This window comes from Camelina sativa, chromosome 3, assembly GCF_000633955.1.
Source record: "Camelina sativa cultivar DH55 chromosome 3, Cs, whole genome shotgun sequence".
In the NCBI taxonomy this organism is placed as follows: Eukaryota; Viridiplantae; Streptophyta; class Magnoliopsida; order Brassicales; family Brassicaceae; genus Camelina; species Camelina sativa.
The window spans coordinates 4,146,691-4,166,062 of NC_025687.1; the positions used below are offsets into that span (position 1 = coordinate 4,146,691).

A 19,372-nucleotide genomic window follows, 5' to 3' on the forward strand; every position below is an offset into this window, starting at 1 on the left:
CATCGTCATCTTCCGATGACATCTCCGAGTTGTTCGACGACTGGTGCCAGAGACATGGCAAAACTTACGGTTCAGAAGAAGAGAGGCAACACAGGGTTCAAATCTTTAAAGATAACCACGACTTCGTTACCAAACACAATCTCATCGCTAACGCTACTTACTCTCTCTCTCTCAATGCCTTCGCGGATCTGACTCACACCGAGTTCAAGACCTCTCGTCTTGGACTCTCTGTTTCTGCGCCGTCGTTGGTAATGGCTAGTAGTAAAGGGAAGAGTCTGGGTGGTACCGTAAAGGTTCCAGATTCTGTTGATTGGAGGAAGAACGGAGCTGTTACTAATGTCAAAGATCAAGGAAGCTGCGGTATTTTTATTCTATCTTTTGTTGTGAGACTTAGAAACTTAAGATTGGATTAAAGATCAAGACTTTGGAATCTGGAACTTAAGATTGGATTTAGATCGGAGAAAATTCTCAAACTTTAGAATCTTTGAGGATGCAGGTTTCATCTTCTGTGGTTACTTAGTAGTATGTTACAGGAAGACCAATCGTGGCAAAGTTTGTCACCGTAATCTAATTTTGCATCTCTTTTACGCTTTTTGGACTTTTTTTTGGAGTATAACTTTTCTTTCCTTTTCCATGTGTAATTATGGTTGAGAGTATTATACTGATTGAACCTTTTAGGAAAGTGTAGAAGCAATTATCATGTGTCTTCTACTCTTCTTATATGACAGTTACTGTTTGATTCAGTGACAAATGTTGGAATTTTGGTCAGAAATAGTAATGTGTTCTCTCAGATGCATCCACCATGTTGTTTATTTGAGTGGATGATGATGTTCTACTACATTTATAGGGGCGTGTTGGTCGTTCTCTGCTACTGGAGCTATGGAGGGAATCAACAAAATTGTTACAGGAGATCTCATCAGCCTCTCCGAGCAGGAACTCATTGATTGTGACAAGTCCTATAATGATGGCTGCAATGGTGGTCTCATGGATTATGCTTTCCAATTTGTCATAAAAAACAAGGGAATAGACACAGAGAAAGACTATCCTTATCAACAACGCGATGGCACCTGTAAGAAGGATAAGGTATCGGTTTACTTTCTCCTTGTTTAATTTCTATACCTTGTTTGTGTCTTTGGTCTTTGACATTCACTAACGTACATGAGTCTCTTTTGTTATGTAGTTGAAACAGCGGGTTGTGACAATTGATAGCTATGCTGGCGTGAAAACAAATGATGAGAAAGCGTTAAAGGAGGCTGTAGCGGTTCAGCCAGTTAGTGTCGGCATCTGTGGAAGCGAGAGAGCGTTTCAGTTATATTCCAGTGTAAGTTGGAATGCTTAGAGATACAACTCCTACTCTATTCTCTGAATATTCAACGTTTCCTTGTTTGAAACTTTACCTTTTGGTGCAGGGAATATTTTCTGGACCGTGTTCGACATCATTGGATCACGCTGTGCTCATAGTAGGATATGGTTCAGAGAATGGTGTTGATTATTGGATTGTGAAGAACTCATGGGGAAAAAGTTGGGGAATGGATGGGTTTATGCACATGCAGCGTAACACCGGAAATTCACAAGGGGTGTGCGGAATCAATATGCTTGCTTCATATCCCATCAAGACACATCCAAACCCGCCTCCACCGTCCCCTCCCGGCCCCACAAAATGCAACCTTTTCACCTATTGTTCAGCTGCAGAGACTTGTTGCTGTGCAAAAAACCTGTTTGGATTATGTTTCTCATGGAAATGCTGCGAGATAGAATCCGCTGTGTGTTGCAAGGATGGTCGTCACTGTTGTCCACATGATTACCCGGTTTGTGATACAACCAGAAGTCTCTGCCTTAAGGTATTTTAGCTGTGGATATGTGTGCATACTGATCACAATGCTCTACTTCTATGTTTTGTTGACTGATGAAGCTTATTCCTTGCTTACAGAAAACTGGGAATTTCACGGCAATCAAGCCCTTCTGGAAGAAGGATTCTACAAACAAACTTGGTAGATTCGAGGAATGGGTTATGTGAGAGAAATTTTATACATTTGCTACAGACATTTTACGCATATGTGAATTCGATTACATGTATCTGCGAGGGGATTAGTTGTAGCTGTTGTTGAGATATATAATATATCATCACGGATGTACTTTTAGTCGCTCATTTGGATGTATACAACTTCTGAATCAATAAAGGGATACTTGCAGGACAAACACAGTATTAGTATCTGCAAGACACAACAAGGAATAAAAGTATCATCTATACATATTGTAGACTAAAGCAGAGACTAAGCTTCGCTGTTGTTGTTCTCTCTTTTCTTCAGTTCTGCGGTCTCCTTCCTCTTTGTTTTGTACAGGGAATAGAAGTAAGAAGCTAGAGCCAAAACTGCTCCTAGCAGAGCACCTCTTCTCTGCCAGCCAAAGTCATCGTCCATGAAATCAAAAGCCAACACAATAAGCAGAGCTACAACTGGTGAAGCACACATATGAACAACATCAGCGAATAAACCGGAGACTAAAAGCACCAGACCTAACAGCCCGACCGCCCAAACCTGCCAAGAGAGAGCCAACCCGATCAAACTCAGAATGTAGTAAGTTTTCCCTCTCTTAAACCTCTCGCTGTCGCCTTTTAACTCCTTAAATTCACCACTCGCAAATAGACCGACAATGCAAATGAGTGTGGCGATGAAAGAAACACAGATTTGCATCTCCAAGACCATCCGAAACACCTTCTTGTTACCATACCTCTTTGTCTTCACCAAAACTTTGTCGAACCCGAGCTGCATGAGGCACAGAGACAAGGAGAAAGCAAGAGTAGGGAATATGAGTATCAACCATGCCTTGATACCGTAAGCATCAGATTCATCTTCATCAGGGGTTCCGGCAAACGCAGGCCCGCCAAAAAAGTCGGCGGCAAGAGTGAGGATTATCGATATGATGATCCATCTGTTAAACTTGAGACGGTTTATGAAAGCTGTGAAGAGGGAGGTGAGTATCAGTTGAGTTGATACCAAAATCCCCCATCCCACGTATAATTTCGCAAGAGCATACAACTTGCTATAAACAGAGACAAGTACACCGAGAGAAACATAGAGCGAGAGAACACGAAACCAGCCATTGTTGGTTTGACTGGAGACTGTTTCCAGGTTCGGTTTTGGTGAAGGAAATATGAAGAAGAGTGGAATCAGGATGGGAAACGCAGCGTTCTGAATCAAAGCTTGTGTCCATGTTCCTTTGTATTGTCGGTCTTGATCACTGTCTGATCTATTGTCCTGAACGTAGTAGAAGTTCAACAGAAGCATGACAAGAGAGTCTCCGACAAAGATCAAGAAACCGCAGAAGAAAACAGAGATCCACCATCTGCGTTGATTGAGCTCGAGGGATCGAGGATTCTCGCAGAAGCCTGGTTCTGGACCTTGAAACTCCTCCATGGTCTCTCTGCTTCTTCTTGGAGATTTTACAAAATACGCAGAGATATTAATCTTATAAACCTTTCCTAGAGGGTGGGACTCATTCCNGCTTCATATCCCATCAAGACACATCCAAACCCGCCTCCACCGTCCCCTCCCGGCCCCACAAAATGCAACCTTTTCACCTATTGTTCAGCTGCAGAGACTTGTTGCTGTGCAAAAAACCTGTTTGGATTATGTTTCTCATGGAAATGCTGCGAGATAGAATCCGCTGTGTGTTGCAAGGATGGTCGTCACTGTTGTCCACATGATTACCCGGTTTGTGATACAACCAGAAGTCTCTGCCTTAAGGTATTTTAGCTGTGGATATGTGTGCATACTGATCACAATGCTCTACTTCTATGTTTTGTTGACTGATGAAGCTTATTCCTTGCTTACAGAAAACTGGGAATTTCACGGCAATCAAGCCCTTCTGGAAGAAGGATTCTACAAACAAACTTGGTAGATTCGAGGAATGGGTTATGTGAGAGAAATTTTATACATTTGCTACAGACATTTTACGCATATGTGAATTCGATTACATGTATCTGCGAGGGGATTAGTTGTAGCTGTTGTTGAGATATATAATATATCATCACGGATGTACTTTTAGACTTTTAGTCGCTCATTTGGATGTATACAACTTCTGAATCAATAAAGGGATACTTGCAGGACAAACACAGTATTAGTATCTGCAAGACACAACAAGGAATAAAAGTATCATCTATACATATTGTAGACTAAAGCAGAGACTAAGCTTCGCTGTTGTTGTTCTCTCTTTTCTTCAGTTCTGCGGTCTCCTTCCTCTTTGTTTTGTACAGGGAATAGAAGTAAGAAGCTAGAGCCAAAACTGCTCCTAGCAGAGCACCTCTTCTCTGCCAGCCAAAGTCATCGTCCANATATTGGCGGCAAAGGAACTCGTTCCAACTGTAAAGCTCCCCAAATCGCGAAACCGACTTAAACCGGAATTGAACCAAAACATTACAAAAATCTTGGAGATCTAAAGACTTAACCAAAAGACATGTGAAGGGTCCAACACGTGGCGTGAAGGAAGCAGCAAGCCGTGTGACCCACCCGACGCAGTGGAATAGTGGCTTTGATAAATCGGGCAAAAAAAAACTTCCTCGTGAAGGAAATAAGAAAAGCTTTGAGAGATGGCGACGAAGAAGACTGTTTGGATCACACTGTTGTGTATATTTGTTGTTTCCCAGGCGGATCAGGGTTTCGATGTTCGTCATCACCTCTCCACCGTCACCAGGTTCNAAGTTTTCCCTCTCTTAAACCTCTCGCTGTCGCCTTTTAACTCCTTAAATTCACCACTCGCAAATAGACCGACAANATCAGGGTTTCGATGTTCGTCATCACCTCTCCACCGTCACCAGGTTCTTTCTCAATCCTTCGTATTGCTTGCTTCCCGAGTAATTTTGAATCAAAGAACAACACTTTATCATCTGGGTCTAAATTTGTTTGACCTAATTTGTCAAGATTGCTGTCGGTTTGCCTGACAACATTGACAACGTTTTTGTCAGAAATTTGTGTAGTTTTCTTTAGTGAGTTCTAATTTGTGTTTGTGGGGATTTTGAAATTGGTGTACAGATACTCAGTATCGAAAGATGTTACCCAGAATTTGATTGAAGGATCCAATGTCCCCAGTGAGTGTACACCTATCCACCTTAACCTTGTGGTAAGCTTACTTTACTAGAGGATTCATTATTTTTGTGATGGAAAACCCAATATGAGGTAGAATGAAACTGAAATTGGTGGTCTTTTAACATTGTTAGGCTAGGCATGGAACTCGTTCTCCGACCAAGAAACGGTTGCGGGAACTGGAGAATTTGGCTGGTAGGTTAAAGGAACTGGTAAAAGATGCAGAAGCTAGAAAATCGTCTTTAGACAAAGTTCCTGGATGGTTAGGACAATGGAAATCTCCTTGGGAAGGAAAAGTGAAAGGCGGGGAGCTGATCAGGCAAGGGGAAGACGAGTTGTACCATCTGGGAATCCGAGTTAGGGAACGGTTTCCTAGTTTGTTTGAAGATGATTACCACCCTGATGTCTATACAATAAGAGCTACGCAGGTTGGTTGCCCTTTATGTGAATACCCGAATGTCGTTGCAAATATTGGTGGAGGACATTCCTGACTTGTTTAAATCTCTTGGGTAGATTCCTCGGGCATCTGCAAGTGCTGTAGCATTTGGAATGGGGTTGTTCAGGGAGAAAGGAAATCTGGGACCAGGCCGTAATAGAGCATTCGCTGTCACAAGTGAAAACCGTGCTAGTGATACAAAGCTTAGATTTTTTGAATGTTGTCAGAACTACAAGGTACAATCATGATTGAATCAATCTAAGTTTTTTTTTTTTATTGTATGGTTCATCCTCAATATACTTATTCTGAGTTTTTCTTTTTCTTTACATGTCTTTGATTGCAGAGCTATAGAAAAGCTAAGGAACCTGCTGTGGATAAGCTCAAGGAACCTGTTTTGAATAAGATTACAGCTTCAGTTGCAAAGAGATATGGTCTAAATTTCACTAAAAAGGACGTTTCTTCTCTCTGGTTTCTTTGCAAGCAGGTGTTTCATTCTTCTTTCTCGTTTTAAATTTTCTGAAGGTTTATACACTCCTTTCCTGGAGGCTAGCACACCTATGTCACGTCATGAATCAATTATAACACTAATGTTGTTCTGTAAATTTCAGGAAGCATCATTGCTTAATGTAACAAATCAAAGTTGTGAACTTTTCACGCCATCAGAGGTACGTTCAAGTTGCCAGTTCATTCTATCTGTCTTTGGATCTTTTTACATGTGCTTTAGATATATTTTTCGGCTCATGGATTTTATGCTGTAACACAATCATCTGTAGGTTGCTTTGCTGGAATGGACAGATGACCTGGAAGTGTTTCTCCTCAAAGGATATGGCAATTCCTTGAACTACAAAATGGGAGTTCCGTTGCTAGAAGATGTTTTGAATTCAATGGAAGAAGCTATCAAGGCCCGGGAAGGTAATCTCAAACTTGAAACCAAGAATATATGAACGATTTGCCTGCCAATTTAGTCATCAGATCTAAGTATTTGTTCTATTTAATTACCCTGCAGAAAAGCTGCCGCCTGGAAGTTACGAAAAAGCGAGGCTTAGGTTTGCACATGCCGAAACAATAGTTCCCTTTTCTTGTCTTCTTGGGCTTTTCCTTCATGGATCTGGTTAGTCTATCACATCTGATATTCCTACGCTTGTGCCTGTTGTGAAACATGTAATTCTACTCAGTGCTTCTTATTCTTTTACAATGGTTGAAATGTTTCACAGAGTTTGAGAAAATACAGAAGGAACAACCATTGGAACTCCCTCCACAACCTCCTAAAACCAGAGATTTTAAAGGCAGCACCATGGCTCCTTTTGGTGGGAACAACATTCTTGTCCTCTACAGTTGTCCCGTAGATTCCTCTCCCAAATACTTCGTTCAGGTTCTGCACAACGAGCATCCTATTGCACTTCCAGTAAGTTTCATCTATCTCATAAACCCAAACTCAGTTTCAGCTCTATTGTAGTGGACAGTGGCCAAACAGAAATGTAGACATAACTTCCACAATTTTGAGAAATGAATTAACTCACTTTTCCGTTTATCTTCTATTTCCTAATGTCTCCATACAAATTTCAGGGTTGTGACGGAAAAGATTTCTGTTCTCTTGAAGATTTCAAGGTATTTTGCATCTTTCCCTCTGAAGTTTTCCTACAAATATATACATTTTCTTTTGTAAAACCTATACAGGCATGAATCTCAATTGTCCTTTTGTTTTTACAGGCCAAAGTGGTAACCCCTCATCTAAAGCATGCTTTTGACAATCTCTGCAATGCTAATCGAGATGACCCGAAACAGAAGCCTGCATCAAGTAAGTTATCAATACTGTTCGGTTGGCTGTTTGGGTCGAGCCAGGATACCGAGCTCTAGTTTACTTCACAGCTCTTCTTTCTGCCTGAGTACAGTTTGAACCTGAAATCACGTAGAGCAATGTTGTCTGTTTTTTGTCGCCTTGCCACAGTTTTTAGTTAGTTCCATCCGGTAATCCGAAATGTTTCAATTTTGATCTTTGAATCTATTTCCATACTGGCTTGGTAGAAACTAAAAGCCTTAAATTTACAAATGTAGTACATCAATCCGAGTAAGGACTTGTAATCTTTACTCTATGTTTGGTTCCAATCCCTCTTGAACTAAGATTGGAGTTTAACTTTTAATATAAAGTACCAATCGAGAAAAGAATGTGCATTTCTTATCTGTATATTAATCACCAATTTTATATGAGAAAACTGTAAACAGCTCTATGATCTTGTAAGATAATTGATGGAATCAGGACATTCTAGACGAATATAATCATACATGAGTCCTTGAAAAGGGCTCGTGGCGAGGGGTTGAGTTAGATATATGGTGTTGTTTCCCAGGCGAAGAGAAGAATCAGGCACATTCACATTGTACAACCAATATAGTCCATGAATACCATGCCTTGCAATTGTATTATCCTTTCCTATTTGCTCGGTCGTGAACAATGGAGGATTTGCAGAAGGATCGTTGACCCGAACCTGCAAAAAGATTACCAAAGAAACAAATGAATATTTTCACACTTCTCATAGAGAAAAAAAGAGTGTCAATGCAACTTCAGATTTGCACCTGCAGTTCTGCTACATTTGATGTAGCTAGAGCAATTCGCAATGTGAAGTTTCCGGTTAACTTTTTCATTTTATCGTCGAACTGAAACCTGATCTGCCATGTTGTACCGTTATATCCTCCATTTGCTTGCTTCCTACAAATCCATTGTTTTATACTTTAACAAAGTTTCGTAGTGTTTTGAATTTGAAATAGTAACAAACTAACCTTGTAACTTGCATGAAGAACCATTTCTTAGAATGATCATCAACATCAGCATTGTAGACCATATCTTCGTCGGGGTACAGTTCTGAATACCGTTCCCACAATCCGTATTGTCGGTATTTATCAGAACGGTTTGAGTAAAGTTTGTTTACAAAGGTTGGATTAGGGTCAGGAATGTAGAACTCTGCAGCGGTTCGGTCTGGCACACCGATTTCCCATATAGTTGAACCGTCTCTAGGAGGTTCATACACCAAGTCCCCTAGGTTAGTCTTTGAGCCTGTTTCCAGTGTTACACTCTTTGTCAGAATGATGTACATGTATACAAGAGAGTCGTTGTGGTAATACAAGTATTCAAACCTGGAGAAATATCAAATACGGTGTCGTTGTGGTAATCACCGATGAATCCAGGAGCAAAGGCATAGAGATTATAACGACCACTTCTCACATTATTGATAGAAAAAGATCCGTTTTCGTCTGCTTTTGACCAGAACTGATAACCCTGTTAATGTAATTAAGACAAAAACTTATCACTAATCGAATTAATGTTAATTAAAAAGAAGGAGAATGAGTATATGAATAGAGTTAAAATTACTTTGTATTCTCTTTGCCATGAGCCAACATCTCCTGGTGCAGCCAATCCCACGTAGGAACCATTTGCAGGTATATCCTCACTACGTATGAATCTGTTAGGAAAAAAAAACTATCACTTAGGAATCTGTTACGTCATAAACGAGGTAGTTTCAAGGGATAAATGAAGCAACTAGTGTACCTGTCTCTTACGAGTAATCTACCTCTAACAGATCCTCTTTGGTCAGATGCAGGAAAATCATCTGAAGCTGTGAAGCTATAAGGCCACTTCTCTTCTTCAATCTTTGTCTGAAACAACAACCAAACCTATTATTCAGCTCTTTTGTTCTTACATATGCACATGAATATGTGTGTGGTAGATGTATGACTGACCTGGTTCTTGGCTTCATGCCAGAGCAAGAGAGGATCAACTCCTTTAGGAAAAGAGTTGAGATAAATAAAGACTGGTCCAAATACTTTCTTCCATGCTTCGCCTTGTTTAAAGGTCATGATTAAATCTGCTCCAACATAGTGAGTGCTGTGAAATATCTGTTCCATTTCACACGTATAACTTATCATTCATCTTCCATCCAAATTATGAATCGATTTATGGTGAAACCAAATGCTCACAGCGAGGTTGGTTGGACCGACATGGGAGCCTAGGAATTGCTTGAGAGGTCCAGCAGATCGGAACTCGTTGCTTGGAGTGATTTGCCAGAATCCAACTGAATCATTTGTGCTTATCCATCCATGTACTTTTATGTCTTTACTCTCCATTGAGTACTCATACTTGTCATCAACCTATAAGACAAAAACACTTTAATCCTCTGTTTCCTCTGTTTTCAAGCTGTAAATGGATGGCTTAGATGTTTTCTAGTAATAGTTTTAATTTATACCTCTCCTTTGAACTCAGGTTCGATAGGGTCGAGAAGTTGAACCGCCTCGGGATAAGCAAGAGGCTGACCTCGAGGAGGGATTCGATCATCTGGCAAAGGCATGTACCTCTGCCTGTCATCTGAAATCGCCATGTAATGAAACTTGTCCTTGTTTAGCTTAATAGCTAATCGGATATTATCGAGTTCAACAGCAGGCCATCCTTGTAACCGCTCGAAGATGGCATAAGTGTAGAACCCCGACGAGTTTCGCAACATTACAAACCTGAATATCAACTCAAATCCCATCAATATAGACAGATTCCAAGTTAGATATATACAGATGTTGACATTGTGACTAGTTAGTTACCTCTTGTCTATATTCACTGGAACAGCCGTGGTTGAAGATGTATTCCATGTCCTTGAAAACGATAGCTCTATCAGTTCATCGTTCTGCGTCTTCACTTCCATCTTTGTTGCTTCAATCCTGCAGTAAAGTAATCCAACTAAGTGTCATTTCACATTTGCGCAATAATAATTATATTGGTATGATTAAAATGTAAGACAATCATTTACCGGTCTAATGTGCCTTTGGTCTTTTTGGTTTTTTTTCCAGGAAAGTTCCACACTAAGTCCCAGTAACTGAAGAAATCAGACCAGTTAGAGTTTATACACTCGCATCAGAGCAGCTAGATACATATACATATATAGAGTTACCCTCTATCATCTTCTTTGCTGTCATACGCTAGCACATTTTCGATACCGTTATACTGGATCCCGGTGACAAATCCCTCAGGATTTGACAAAGTTAATTGAAAAATTCCATTGTCCATTACCACCTGTAATCATCATCACAGTTTAGGGTTAAGGAAAAGATCCACGTGGCTTGTACATCAAGAAAGCAACAAACTAAGAGCGTAACGGGTTTGTTATCTATTAAAAGATGTGTCTTTACAGTAAAGGTAATTTATAAGAATCTTGATTAGTTAAAAGAAAAACGTAAAGAGACTACGTACATGTCGATCTTGGTAATGTAACTGCAAGACTTGTGTTGATTCTGGCTGAGGAGTTTGATTTTGGGAGATTGCAATTTCAAACGAAGACATGAACATGATCAAAGCAATAATCCATCCTCTCTGTTTCAAGAAGTGTCTCCGGTAATCTATTATTTTTCACCAAACATGCATACCATCACTTTTGTTAGGAAGTAGGTTCTTATCATGTATATAGGTTAAATATTTATAAATAATCTAACTAAAAGAAATCGTAATTATGTTTTCTTCTGTGATGCGTACCTTTGGTCGTCACGAGCTTGAACACATGTGAAGAGAACAGAAACATGATTAAATCAGCGTATTTGTCTTGGAGCTTTCTCGAAATCTGTACACAAACGTAATAAGACAAACGAAGTTGTACAGACGAGGCAAGTAAGAAAGAAAGAAAGAAAGAAAGAAGAGTCGTTGTTAATAGATTATGACACAATAAAATCACTATATAGGTTTTCTTCTAATAAGAATCCATTACTCACACAAAAACTTTGAAGTGGGGACAAATGACAAGAGACAAAAAGTAAAACATACGAACATGTGAACTAATAAAAAAGAACATAGAAAAAAAAGGAAAACAAAAAAAAGAGAGAAGTAAGTTTAATGGACTAGGCAACATCAAAAGTTTTCTTCTGCTATAAACAAAGAATTCCTTTTTTCATATTACTGTATGACCCAGACTTTATTGGCGTCTTGTAAAATTCATTAAAATACGAATAGAAAATGAACAAATTGTTCCATCAAAAATATTACAATTCCAATCCCATGCAGAGGCATGAACCAAAATTCGTAAAAAATGATTAATTCAGACTCAAAAAGTATGATTTTGAACATGGTGGTATACATACTTATTAATGCAATAGTTGTATCACGTGCTACGATTCGTATAAAGCAACCACCCCCAATAATAATACATCTTGTCTTTTCTTTTCTTTTCCCCAACAAATACTTAGCCTACTCGGAAGATTTCTAAGGAAAATGTACCTAACCACACATCCGATTTACCTGAAAGTGGTTCGGTTGTTGACAGTGACACCACTTCATAATTAATTGTATTCGATCTGTAGCTTTTGTTGTAGATGTATAAATATGCAAAAATGCACACGAACAAGATATAGGGAATATAACGAATGCTGATGCTTGAAGCAAAAGTTGTATGCGGCTGCTTGGGTGGTTGATTGGAGTTAGGGAAAACACAAACATTCATATAAAAACATATACATATCGAAGAAATATATAAAGACTTTTTTAACAGGTTGTTCACCAAATGCTTACCCAAATAATTTCCAACGAACACTATTCATGGGTTTAATTTCTCACATTATTTAGCAGAAAAAGTCATTTTCGATGAAATTAATCAAACAGATGAGTAAACTACATCCCTATATTCTTCATATGTCTTTTATGTATACCAAGAACGAACCATAATGTCACTAACCTTTCAAGTTGACCTGGAGTCTGAAATTTTGACAATACAGCGAGGAAAAAATTATTGTTTTCAAAAACACAACATTGAGATGATTCTTAATAGAAGAGAAACGAATTTTATAATTTGGTTGCAAAACAGTCAACTAATAATAAAGTTTAGTAGTTAATTTATTTAGATCTCATTTCAACCCTCGAGATAATCTTCCATTTAAAAAGATTTATTAATTTGTCAAAGGAAAAAAGACTTGATCAAAAGGATAGATTGAGCACCATTCTAAGAAATTTTTAAAACTGGAAAGTCAAGATTCATGTGTCTTAATTACATTTTGTGATGTTACCATCAGATATTATGTATGTATCTGATTTCTCCTAATTTTTTCCCTTTCTATAAGATTATTTGCAAGATTGAATAACAGTCAAAATCCTTTTTTTGAGTAATCAAAAAAGTACTAAAAGAAAAATATTTCATACCATTTATGTCACTATAATTCATTTCTAAGATAAATATATCAAAAGACTTTACATAGCCTAAATAATTTAATGTTCATTATTTACTGGTTTATTTTAGAACCTTCTTTTTTCACTTGTATCTGTGAAATATATATTTTTTCATCCATCTTTCCTTTATTGATTGAATTAGGCAACTAACAAACAATTTAAATCAAATTTGGTTATACTTACTGAAAGAGTGAGATCGAAATTAGATAGGGGAGCTTTAAATAGGATGTAAAGGGTAGAATCGAAATTAAATAAACCACGTGATGAGATCGAGCGGTTGAAAAGAAAGTAGTCGTCTGCATGCACAAGATCTCAACCATTCAATTAAAACAACAAATATCTGCAGCGCAAGAGCTAAGCCCTAATCTTTTCTTTTATTTTCTTCTTCTTCTTCTTCTCTCGATCTCCATTGAAACAATGCGCAGAAAATTCAGAGGTAAGATTTGAATCTCTTGGTCGAAATTGGTTGCCTTTATCTGGATAAGAAGATTTCATCTGTCATGCTAACCGATCGATCGAATCGAACTTTTTTTTTGTTTTTTTTTTCAGTTTCGTAATTGAATTTTTGCTTAAACTTCGCAGATGGTGAAGTACGCGTCTTCTGGGATGTGAATGATTTCCCAGTCCCTAAGGGTCGCAAGATTCGTGACATTATTGATTCTGTTCTTACGAGAGGGGGTTATAAAGGTGAGGTGTCAATCACGGCTTATGGTGCGGATCCTGAAGACAATCCTCTGGAGAATGGAATCAAATTCGTACACAGAAGTAAGTTTTCTCTTTTTACTCAGAACATATGCTTATATTGTATTAAGATTTTGTATGTGTCTAAAGATGAATGATGATATATTTTTCCAGGGGATAAATATTGGAGGCTTAATAAGATATTAGTAGACTTTGCTTTGGCCGCAGCGGACAATCATGAGCCCCATCTTGTACCATTATCTTTGATGGTAGTCGCGGAAAACCTCAAGAAAGATACCGAGTTCGTCCATCTTCTACGAAACGTGAATTCTATAAAGTTCAATGTCTTATTAGTAATCCCTGATGTGTGCCACCCAGAAGAAGTGCAACTTCCTTTAGTTAACTTAGCTTGGCATTGGACAGACCTACGTACTAAAGGGAGAAGATCCTATGCCCGAAACCGAATTACTCGCCCTATTAGATCGAGGGAAACAAGAGTTTTTCTGGTGATTGTGATGATAGGTACGATGATGATATGGTGATGCTGGGCTCCATATCTAAAATAATGTCGTTTTATCAAAATGATCGATACTTTTGATTTTGAAAAGGCTCTGGTGGTTTTTGTGTTTGAAATTTCATGTTATCTTTCTTCCCAACCATATAACCCATTTGAAAAATAATGTCAGTCTATCTTAACACCCTTCTATTAATTATCATCACACACTATATCAAAACCGGAAACACTTTTATCTAGTGTGTGATGATAATAGAAGGGTGTTAAGATAGACTGACTAACCAAGCTGGTCTAATTCACAGTTTCTATTTTTGTTGTGATATGGCTTAGTTTCAGATGGTTAGTCTAGTTTTGTTGTATAGTTAAGGTTATATTTGTATTATTTCAAACAAATTAAACTTAATTATAACCAATGATGGATGAGACATAGAACAATTAAGTAATTAGTAGAAAATAGATGAGAAATAGAAGAATAAGAAATTGTTAAGCATGTGACCTCAACGTGACTAACAAACAAATTAAACTTAATTATTCACAGAGAATAAGAAGATAGTTGATTGTTTTGTTGATCTTTTTCGATCGATTACTTTTACAAGACCAGAGAACCTAAAATACACACAAACACAAGACAATGCAAAAAAAGGTACTTGAACATGATTAAGAAGACTTGAGCTTCTGATCTTCTTCTCCATTATTCAGGCCCAATAAGGCCCAAAAGGTTATGTGTTGTCATTGGAAATAAACAAACTAGCCTCAGCCACTTGGCTGTGTATATGATTGTAAGTAAGGGGTAGAATCGTAATTTAGCAAAACACTTGATGATAATCTTAACCCTAAAATTTTCAATCTTTTTTTTCTTTTCTTTTTCTTGTAAGTTTCTCAATGTCTCCTCCGGTAGAGATAGAAAGCATGCTGGACACACCACTATACAACGGTAAGATAACTATTATCTCTTCGATCCAAATTGATCGCAATCGATCGTAATCTTATTGTTTAATACGTTCGCAGCTGCTAACACACGCGTCTTCTGGGACGTCGATGATTTCCCAATCCCTGAGAATGGCGATTTGTGTGCTTTTCGTTGCAAAGTCAGACGAGCTCTTGAGATGGAGGGTTATTATGGTTCCCACCTGACAATATTTGCTTATGTTAGCGACGACAAAGCTCTGGTAGACAAGGAGAGGAGGCAATTTGTCATGGCCGAGATCCCGCTCATGTGCGTAAATGTTGAAAAACAGTCGAGACTCTCTAAGATGATACTTGAAATGCTTGCGTGGGCATTCGAGAATCCTAACCCTAATAAAGCAATTTTACTCATAGTTGCAAAAGACATCCCAGAGGGAGACACGGAGTTTGGCCGTGTTCTTGGAATACTGGCAGAAAGAGGTTACCATGTTTTCTGTACAGTGCCTGATGACTTCCCGCAAGGACAACTGCCACCAGCTGGTCCTGCAGAGTTGACATGGCGTTGGACAGAGCTGTTTGATGGCAAGTACTCTATCGAAGCTGCTTTTGATTCGGATTACGAAAGTGATAATGATGCGGATTGTCCTCTTCAGGAGAAACGTACGAAGACAAGTACTGAATGAAGCTGGTGGTTCTCACAAGTAGTAGCTTAGCTTTCTCTGCGTTTTAAAATAATGCTTGGGTTTTGTGCATTGAGAAAGGCAGGCAACTGATATATATATATATTTAATAATTATTACTAGTTGAAGAAAATATAGACTGCATAACACACCTAAATTAATTCCAATTGCGTATCAAAACCCGATTGAAACACCGATCGAATCTTGGAGTTTGCGGTGCGTAAATAATAGAAGTTGCTTCACATAAAATAAGAGAAGTCGTTGTTCAGGGGGTGTAAAAATCACAAAAATTGTTGTACTTTGAGAAAATAGGACTTAATTACATAGAAAAAAATTTTGTAAATTTTTTTGGGCCTTAAAATACATTACTTTTTATACTAATTAAACATGGTCCCAGTGCAAATGCACATGTTGCACCATGCTATCACCGGCCAACATCTATACCCTAATTTTCTTCTACTTTCTCCTCTCGATCTCCGTTGAAAAAATGTCCAGAGAAGAATTGGCCAGTAAGATCTGAATCTCTTGCTCGAACTTGTTTTTTCACTATTTGGATTAGATTTCATATGCCATGCTAAACTATCTAGCTAAGCCGATCGATCGCATCAAACTGTTTTTTTTGTTTCTTCAGTTTCGTAATTGTTTATGCATGTGTCCGTCACAGATGGTGAAATACACGTTTTCTGGGATGTGAATGATTTCCCAGTCCCTGAGAATCGCAGTATACGTGAAATTATTGACTATCTTCTTAGGAGATACGGTTATAAAGGTGACGTGTCAATCACGGCTTATGGTGAGAAGGATCCTGAAGACAATCCTCAGGAGAGTGGAGTCGACTTCGTAGCCAAAAGTGAGTTTTTCCTTTTACTCAACAACATATGCTTATATTAAGATATTGTATGTTTGTTACAATCTAAGATGAATGATGATATATATGTATTAGGAGTGCAATAGTTGAGCCGGTTTGGTTATTTAATTGTAATTAGTTTATTGGTTTAACTAATTCCGGTTTACTGTAATTTGATGTATATAACACATCTTATAAAGTTTCTTACGATTCAATACAGAGAAAATCATTTCACAAAAGCTCTTTGCTCTCAAACTCTATTATGGTATCAGAGCAATTCTTCCGCAATTCTCTGTGATTTCACCATCTTCTTCTTCAAATTCTCCGTAATCTTGTCGGCGAAACGCTTTTATCATCATCGGATCTTCTTCCGTTCTTTTGATTTTTGCGAAAATGGTGAAGAAAGGGGAAAAATTGAGAAATCGAAGTGAAACACCTGAGATTGAAGCATTTGCTGCGAGGATCTCTCGCGGATCAGTTGTAATTGAAGATCCATAGATGGAAATGGCAAAACAACAACGTTCTCTTCGATCCGATGGATATGGAGGTCATGGATCTATGTCGAGGTCTTCCGAAGCCTCTGATAGTCCGTTATGTCTTCAATCCTCCGATCATCCATGTTTGATGATTGTTGCTCATACTCTAGATGGAACGAACTACAATAGCTGGGCTATAGCAATGAGGATTAGTCTAGATGCTAAGAATAAACTTAGTTTTATTGATGGATCCTTACCTAGACTAAGCGAGAGTGATTATAATTTCAAAATCTGGAGTAGATGCAATAGTATGGTGAAATCATGGATTCTTAATGTTGTGAGTAAGGAGATATATGACAGTATTCTCTACTATCAAGATGCTGTTGAGATGTGGAAAAATTTGTTTACAAGGGTCAAAGAAAACAATCTACCAAGGAGGTATCAGCTAGAACAAGTAGTGATGACTCTAAGACAAGGTCAACTTGATTTATCCAGCTACTTCACGAAGAAGAAGACGTTGTGGGAACAGTTGGCTAACACAAAGTCCAGGACGGTGAAGAGATGTGATTGTGATCAGGTCAAAGAGTTGCTTGAAGAAGCTGAAACTAGTCGAATCATACAGTTTCTCATGGGATTGAATGACGATTTCAACAATATCAGGAGTCAGATATTGAACATGAAGCCTCGACCAAGATTGAATGAGATCTACAATATATTGGATCAAGATGAGAGTCAGAGAGTAGTGGGTGTGTCTTCTAGACCAACCTCAAATCATGTTGTTTTTCCAGTCTCAAGCTGTGATCCCGGATCAGAATTCGATTTTGCTAGCTCAAGGAAATTTTCAGAAACCAAAGTGTTCCCATTGTTCTCCCATTGGACATGTTGCAGATAAGTGTTATAAACTACATGGTTAACCTCCTGGTCATCCAAGGGCGAAGAAGAACAACTATATGGGGAGCACAAATCTTGCTAGTGCTGGTCAGATAGAGGAGAGTAAGGATCAACCTAAGGAGAATATCAACGATGATATGTCAAAAGAACAGCTCCAACAGATGATCTCTTATTTGAGTACTAAGCTTCAGTCTTCAAGCATCACTTCATGCCCTGAGAAAGCCATAGCTTCGACTTCTACTCCCGTACCAACTATCTCATAGATATCTGGTACATTTCTCTCTTTATATGATTTGACTTTCTATGACATGTTAACTTCCTCTATACCTCATGAAACTGAGTTGTCTTTTAGAGCTTGGGTTATAGATTCAGGGGCTAGTCATCATGTCACTCATGAGAACACTTGAGATAGAACCTTTGTTAGATTACCTAATGGTCAAACAGTTAAGATAGATGGTACTGGCTACATTCAACTTACGGATTCATTGTCTCTTCATAATGTGCTGCATACACCTGAGTTTAAATTCAATTTGTTGAGTGTCAGTGTTATAACTAAATATCTGAATTCTAAAGTAAGCTTTACTTCCGATGAATGCATGATACATGCTCTTACTCAGGACCTAATGATTGGGAAAGGTAGTCAAGTCGCGAACCTTTATATCTTGAGTCAGGATAAATCTCTGGTTAATATGTCTTGTTCTGCATTTCAAGGTAAGTCAGTTTGCTATATTTCTACGAATAACTCTGATGTATGGCACAAAAGATTAGGACATCCGTCTATAGCTAAAATAGAAACTCTATCTGAAATTCTGTTGTTACCAAAGTCTAAGATAAATAAAAATAAAAGTTATTGTCATGTTTGTCATTTGGCTAAGCAAAAACATTTACCTTTTAAATCATGGGGTCCTTTTGGCTAAGCAAAAACCTTTTGAATTGATTCACATAGATACATGGGGTCCTTTTTCGGTTTCGACTGTTGATAGTTATCGTTATTTTTTAACCATTGTTGATGATTTTAGCCGTGCTACTTGGCTTTATATGTTAAAACAAAAGTCTGATGTCTTGCATGTTTTTCCTGGTTTTTTTAAATTGGTTGAAACTCAATATAATTCTAAAGTTTGTTCTGTAAGGTCTGATAATGCTCATGAATTGAAATTTAATGATTTGTATTTGAAAAATGGAATTAAAGTTTTTCATTCATGTCCTGAAACACCTGAACAAAACTCTGTAGTAGAAAGAAAGCATCAGCATTTGTTGAATGTAGCTAGAGCCTTTATTTTTCAATCAGGAGTTCCTATAGAGTATTGGGGTGATTGTGTTCTTACAGCTGTCTTTCTTATTAATAGATTACCTTCACCATTTATAGACAATAAAACACCTTTTGAGCGATTAACCTCCACTACTCCAGATTACAATAGTCTTAAGGCTTTCGGTTGTCTTTGTTATTGTTCTACATCTCCCAAATCTAGAACTAAGTTTGATCCTAGAGCTAAAGCTTGTATATTTTTAGGTTATCCCTCAGGTTTCAAAGGTTACAAGCTATTAGATATAGTAACATACTCAGTTTCAATTTCTAGACATGTCATTTTCTATGAGGATATCTTTCCTTTTGCATCATCCAATATATCGGATGATGTAATGAATTTCTTTCCTCATATTACTCTCCCTGCACAAATC

The 19,372-nt window shown here is 38.0% G+C and overlaps 5 protein-coding genes across 8 annotated transcripts; 3 read left to right on the forward strand and 2 right to left on the reverse strand.

Annotated features, from left to right (window-relative positions):
- LOC104778646 (zingipain-2-like) lies at positions 6-2,149 on the forward strand (the record flags this gene model as incomplete). The annotated part of the gene is made up of 5 exons (XM_010503095.1): positions 6-360; positions 848-1,083; positions 1,181-1,321; positions 1,410-1,841; positions 1,931-2,149. Coding segments are annotated over 5 exons (1,251 nt in total), but the record flags the coding sequence as incomplete, so codon positions are not given.
- On the reverse strand, positions 2,102-3,426 carry LOC104768171 (probable purine permease 16). The gene has a single exon (XM_010492100.1). It carries the CDS (start codon positions 3,414-3,416, stop codon positions 2,274-2,276), a length of 1,143 nt encoding a protein of 380 aa, XP_010490402.1. The 5' UTR covers positions 3,417-3,426; the 3' UTR covers positions 2,102-2,273.
- Positions 4,539-7,651, forward strand: LOC104768195 (multiple inositol polyphosphate phosphatase 1-like). 2 transcript variants are annotated; one of them, XM_019243370.1, is made up of 12 exons: positions 4,539-4,655; positions 4,780-4,816; positions 5,031-5,118; positions 5,216-5,509; positions 5,595-5,753; positions 5,861-6,001; positions 6,126-6,182; positions 6,291-6,429; positions 6,524-6,628; positions 6,732-6,922; positions 7,084-7,125; positions 7,228-7,651. In XM_019243370.1, the coding sequence occupies exons 1-12, from the start codon at positions 4,589-4,591 to the stop codon at positions 7,372-7,374; spliced, it is 1,467 nt and encodes a 488-aa protein (XP_019098915.1). In that variant the 5' UTR covers positions 4,539-4,588; the 3' UTR covers positions 7,375-7,651. The 2 variants fall into 2 exon arrangements, with proteins under 2 accessions (XP_019098915.1, XP_010490423.1); XM_010492121.2 differs by lacking the exon at positions 4,780-4,816 and having other exon boundaries at positions 4,540-4,692.
- Positions 7,672-11,948, reverse strand: LOC104768180 (rhamnogalacturonate lyase B-like). Of its 3 annotated transcripts, none has more exons than XM_010492112.2 (15): positions 11,780-11,948; positions 11,024-11,108; positions 10,745-10,890; positions 10,446-10,567; positions 10,305-10,370; positions 10,099-10,215; positions 9,753-10,014; positions 9,508-9,657; positions 9,250-9,405; positions 9,059-9,165; positions 8,882-8,972; positions 8,647-8,788; positions 8,293-8,566; positions 8,089-8,221; positions 7,672-8,000 (listed from the first exon to the last, which is right to left on the reverse strand). In XM_010492112.2, exons 1-15 carry the CDS (start codon positions 11,816-11,818, stop codon positions 7,743-7,745), a joined length of 2,148 nt encoding a protein of 715 aa, XP_010490414.1. In that variant the 5' UTR covers positions 11,819-11,948; the 3' UTR covers positions 7,672-7,742. The 3 variants fall into 3 exon arrangements, with proteins under 3 accessions (XP_010490414.1, XP_010490407.1, XP_010490418.1); XM_010492105.2 differs by having other exon boundaries at positions 9,487-9,657; positions 11,780-11,947; XM_010492116.2 differs by lacking the exon at positions 11,780-11,948 and adding an exon at positions 11,257-11,345 and having other exon boundaries at positions 9,487-9,657.
- LOC109130224 lies at positions 16,833-17,958 on the forward strand. The gene is made up of 2 exons (XM_019239596.1): positions 16,833-17,668; positions 17,736-17,958. Exons 1-2 carry the CDS (start codon positions 16,833-16,835, stop codon positions 17,956-17,958), a joined length of 1,059 nt encoding a protein of 352 aa, XP_019095141.1.